The sequence below is a fragment of the Eurypyga helias genome, unplaced genomic scaffold, assembly GCF_000690775.1.
Source record: "Eurypyga helias isolate BGI_N326 unplaced genomic scaffold, ASM69077v1 scaffold29829, whole genome shotgun sequence".
In the NCBI taxonomy this organism is placed as follows: Eukaryota; Metazoa; Chordata; class Aves; order Eurypygiformes; family Eurypygidae; genus Eurypyga; species Eurypyga helias.
This window is the reverse complement of record NW_010274512.1, coordinates 12,488-17,913: the sequence shown is the minus strand read 5'-3', so window position 1 is coordinate 17,913 and position 5,426 is coordinate 12,488. Positions and strand designations below refer to the sequence as shown.

The 5,426-nt window shown below is 49.6% G+C and overlaps 1 protein-coding gene across 1 annotated transcript in view; it reads left to right on the top strand.

The window, feature by feature from the left end:
* The first annotated feature begins 2,404 nt into the window (after window positions 1-2,404).
* The window catches only part of TACR2 (tachykinin receptor 2), a 9,483-nt gene continuing 6,461 nt past the window's right edge, over window positions 2,405-5,426 (top strand). The window contains exon 1 of the mRNA XM_010159837.1: window positions 2,405-2,808. Coding sequence (XP_010158139.1) covers window positions 2,405-2,808 — 404 coding nt within the window. The remainder of the gene's footprint in view (window positions 2,809-5,426) is intronic.

The following is a 5,426-nucleotide window of genomic DNA, read 5'->3' as shown; positions in this document are numbered from 1 at the left end:
GGTGGCTGCTCTCCGATTATCACCTGAGTAACAGGTCAGGGACCGGGGCAGACGGTTCAGAAGGCGTCAACGGTGCTTCCTAGGAAACGTGGGCACCCTGACCGTCTTCAAAGTCAGCCGAGAGAGGTTATGGTTTTACCGCTGAAACATCAGAAACCGCAGCCCTTTTTCCTGAGCGTTTGCTTATGTTCTGCTCTCTCTAACTTTAGCTGCACGCTCTGCTAAACATATGGAGGTTTCTGCTCATATTCTCCTTGGAATCTGAAGAGATTTGAGCAAGCCAAAGGGAAAAAAAAAATAATAAATCTGAAGAACACTATTAGCTGTTGAATTCATACTGCAAATCACGAAAAGCCCTCCCGGATGGCGTGCAGAAAGTGTAAGGTTCATAAGCTGTTTCATGAGGTGTCAGTGGAAGACTTTCAAGAGGAACCTGGAACAGCTTTGCAATGCACATGAGAAGATACGTGCACGTGTATTTTTGCAGTTTCTGGGTAGGGAAGCGAGGGGGGTTACCTGCAGGGAAGTCCACTGTGAGGAGGAGAAGATATTACATGTAGTATTACAGGTATTCATTTCTAAAAAACACCACTGGGGTAAAACCGCATCAGAGAAGACCTGCTTTAGGGAGTTGCAGTGGTTAGGTGATGGGTTAACTGAAGGCTGCCTCCAGAAATTAATGAAGCAAGGAATGAGTCCAGGCTGAACTGGAGGAAAGGATCCTGAACCGATAAATACTGCCCTGTTACAGGGGAGCCTGGCACAGCTGCAGCTCCAGGAACTAAGGGAGCTGGAAAACCGCTGCCATCCCAGCGCCGCAGGCACAGGGGGAGTTTTTCCTTTGTGTTATTCGTCAGGAGCTTTCTGAATCCTGAAAACAGGTTTTAGTTTCTGAAAATAGGTTTTTAATACCTGAAACACTTCCAGCAGTGCTGGCATGAGCCGGTGCCAAGGGCTCTTTGAAATCTCAGCCTCGATGTGTTGCTTATGTTTATGTAATTTACTGCGGAGCTGAGAGTGAGAGCGCTGTGCTCTGAGCAGAGGTGGGAGTCAGGGGTTCCCCCTTCCTACAGAAAGAATCAGAGGCTCCTTCTTCCATGCACGAGGCCAATAATTTTCTGCAGCACATGCTGGGAAAGGGGGTGCAGAGGTCCGAAGGGGGAATGCCCCTTGTCCAGCCGCTCCGCATCACAGAGTGTGGAGGCTGGGAACTGAGGCTGCTCTGGATGTTCCTATGCTAGAGAGCAGCCAGAGGATTTCTGGAGCTCTGGATGAGACCCTGGGTGCCAGCTTCCTCCTGAAGCCTTATTAGAAGTCCCAGGTCTGGCCTTCAAAATGCCTCTTCTCCTGGCATTATTCGCCAGTGACCCTTCAAGCACCAACAGGACATGTTGCTGTCATTTAAATAAGTTAAATTGTACCAAATATGGCTGGTGGAGTTGTATTATATAGGGCAGTTGCCATTAAGCAAACATATTAAAAATGCAAATAAACCTCCAAGTAGTCACAGAGAGCAAGACCACCTTGCTAAAGTTGCCGTGAATACCTTTTGTTTGTTTTCTTGCTAGGAGAGCTCGCGGGAAGCTGGGGAGGGTCCTGGAAATGCACAAGGATTGCAGGGCCAGTAAATGAGGCCAAGTAGCTACTCTTGCATTTAAGCCTGTAAACCCTGATTCCGCAGCGTCTACACTCCAGAGATTATTTCAAAACAAATGGAGGAGGGGGGGGGGAAGTTTCAAGTACCACTTTGCTACGTTTCATTTGATGTCAAATCGGTTGTTTAGTTTTCGCCTGCAAGAGACTCCACCTCCCTTCAAAGTCCCCTTAAACCCTGTAGAGAATTTATCCGAGTTCAGCTCCTGCCTCGCACTGAACGGTTACACAGGCAAGGAAACCCGAATGTCCTCAGTCCCACTGCAGAGGATTCAGACATCTGGCGCCTTGGAAAACCGCCGCCTGAAAAAGAAGGATTTCCACTTGGATTGAATGGCTTGATGCTTCCATTTGTATTTTCTTGGCCCTATAAAGTAATTTAAAGGAAGACACCGCCTGTCACTGACCTGGAAAACACCTTCTTCCACCATTTTTTCTTCCTTTTTTTTTTTCCCCCCATATTTTTAGAGGAAAAAAAACCTCAAGGGGGAGAGTTGTTCCTTAGTTTTTGCTCCTCAAGCGTAGGTTATAAAATGCCAGGCAAGGAGGAGGCCCTCGGTATCGCCCATCTCCTCCTCAAACTGCATTGCATCACTTGGAAAACAGGACGAGAGGACATGAGACATCTCATCCCGATGTCTTTTTAACGGCACTTAGTCATATGCATGGGGATTCGTAACACCAGCATCTACTACAAGAAAGTGAGCAGATGCCAGGAGATTTTATTTTACCCTTAGCTGAAGCAAAAGCCATGAGCACATTTTCCATTTCAAATGCTAGCAACGCTTCGCAGGCCGTCTCCCTCGAGGACGGCGGCAACTGGACGGCGGTAACCCAGTTTACCCAGCCGGGATGGCAAATTGCTTTGTGGGCCATCACCTATTCCTTCATCGTTATCACGTCCATCGTTGGCAATGTCACCATCATCTGGATTATTCTTGCGCACAGGAGAATGAGGACTGCTACTAATTACTTTATCGTTAATTTGGCTCTTTCAGATTTGCTGATGTCTGCTTTCAATACCATCTTCAATTTCATTTACGCCAGTCACAACGTCTGGTACTTTGGCAAGGAATTCTGCAGGTTTCAGAACTGGTTCCCCATCACCGCAATGTTCGTGAGCATTTACTCCATGACAGCCGTGGCTGCAGAGAGGTAAGAGGCAAATAGAGAAGATAAGGTCCGAAAAATCCACCGTAAGCCATAAAAAACTAGTGCAATACTTTGTGCACTCACCGTGTCAGGTGCCTTATCAGCAAAGTGGAGGATTGCCAGGCAAACAGACGGTGGGGTTAGATGCTAGTTATGGCACAAACGGTAGGCTCTTCTCTCTTATCCCTGCTCTGAATCACACCCGAGCCTGTAACGAGTGGAAGAGGCTGGTATTATATTGTTCCCACTTTTTTTATCATAAATTGTCTCCCAGTCATCCTGCAATCTTAGTTTTTTGTAAACCACGGGAAGGACCCATCATTTGGACAGAGCCGGAGCGATACGAATATGCGGCGGGATGCTGAAAGTATCAGCATCCACAATCCCGCTTCCGAGTCCAGCAAACCAGCAGAAATAATGGGAATTGGATCAGAAATGGCAGAGTCTGCTCCAACAGTTCACAAGAATGACTTATTCCAAGAGGGAGGAAAGTAATTACAGTGATTTTGTTTGACTTCTGATGTAATTTCGTATGTTCATAATACCCTCTTGCGTCTGCCAAGTCTCTTTTACTCGAGCTTAAATTTGTGGAGTCTGAACGTGTTTACAGCTCATTGTTAAGTAGCATGACGCTGGGTTTCTTTTTACTAGAAAGAGGCCAAAAGTCCATGGGAATTTGCTTTCTTAAAGGCTTAAACTCCCTTCCAGGCTCTCTGCCCTCTTCCCTGTGCCTTCTTGTCTTCCTGCCGTTTCTTCCCCTCTCTGCCTGGGAATGTGCACCTTCTCCATCCTGTGTCTTACCCTGGTCAGCTGGATCCAGCATCCAGAAAAACCTGGCAGCTCTCTCCTGAGCCCTCCTGCTGACTCGGCGGTTCCCTTCAGGTTTCCTCCGTTCCCTATGGAGCGCGTGTATCCACGAAGGGCCCTTCCAGCTCCCTCGGGAGCGGAGCCAGCGTCCCTCCGGAGCCACCCGAAAAGCATTGCTCCCTGAGTCATCGGGGTCGCTTTCGTAACTCCCGCCCTCGCTCGCAGCTCGGTTCACCCCGGCGCACCCAGGGAAACGGGCGATAGGCAAATCAAACCAGATAAACGAACCGGGCGGAGAAGGAAGGCTCTGCCCCGTGCGTACCGCCCGCCGTAAGCCACACCGGAGCTGGGGCTGTGGCCTGGGTGGGCACGCAGGGATGAACCTCTGGGAAGGTTCGCCAGCAAGCGCAGGGATGAACCGTGCATTTATCAGCCTGCCGTTGTCCAGATGAAAGCAAATCCCTATTTAGAAGCAACGGCAGCTTAGTTGTAGTCTCAAATACTCTTTTGTTGTTCCTGGCTTTAAATCAAGGCTTGTGGGTGAGAGCTGTTTTATAGATGTGGTCTGCCAAAGAATATCATTACTTATATTAATACATAAATCCATTTCTGCCTGTCCTCGTGTCTCCCTACTCTTGTTCCTTTCGGTGAACAACCCTATACAGCCAAAATCTCTTCAGTCACGTGGCACAGATCTGAAACAAAACTTGGCATCTCGCTGCAAACCATATTTAGCTATTCTCTGCTTAACCTTAAAATAGATCCTGACACTGTCTCCTGGAAACTCATGGCTTCCATTTATTGTTATGAGAACATGCGTTCACTTGGGGCTTCGTTGTTTAACTTTGATAAAACAACGTCTTTTGAAGTGGGTTACTGTAAGGAAGGAGGCTAAGAAGTGACAGCTCTATAAGTCATCTTTGTCTTCCGTGGAAAAGGCCCTGGTTGCTCACCGCTGGGTTTAGGAGCACTCAGCTTCCCCGTTTCAGGCTGCTCTGTGTACCGGAGCAGCTGTTCCCACTCCCTGCTTTCCCCAGCGCTCCAGGCAGAAATGTAGTTTACCAGCTCAGGTTTCACACTCCAGCTAGCAAAGCCTCCTAGGCCCTCTTCGCAAAGTGTACAAAAGCATCCAAAATTCAGCTTGTTTCGCCTGTGTGGGATGAGGAAGGGGACCAGGTGCATGGTCCCAAGCATCCCGGGATGTTGCAGGGAGCGGGGGCACAGGGAGCACGAGCAGCAGGGACAAAGGCAGTCCTGCGGCACGACGAGATCTCAGCAGGTTTGGTAAACCTCCCAACTTGCAGGAGCTCGCCCAAAAGCGCGGCTCGCCTCGGGGTGCACCCCTGGCTGAGTGGGAAAGCCTCCCCGCAGCAGCCCTACAACACCTTCAGGATCTGCAACCCGGGCTGCCGCGTTGGGCTGCGTTGGCAGCACAGCGGTGGCATCATTTATAGCCGGGACTTGCCATCCGCCAAAGGTCATGGATTTGGGGGCACTTCCGCGGGCAACTGTTCTGGAGAATATTTGCCGCCAGATTCTCCCCTGACCAGATTCAAGCGTTGTACAACGCTGCCTGCAAGTTAAAGAAAAGCGAGGTGGAATGAGAAAAACCTGTAGCTAAGTAAGGCTGTGCTGCCGTGGAGCTCTGCCCCAGCGTGCCGCCCGTCGTACATCGTACAGCTGCCCTTGGTCCCGCGGCGGGAGCCGGGCAGAGCTCCCTCCCAACAGCCTGGCCCACAGACAGCACAGAGCTTGGCAGCTTCCGCTATGAAAACCAGGAGGCAATTGGCATTTTCCACTCTGTTTTGCCTTTG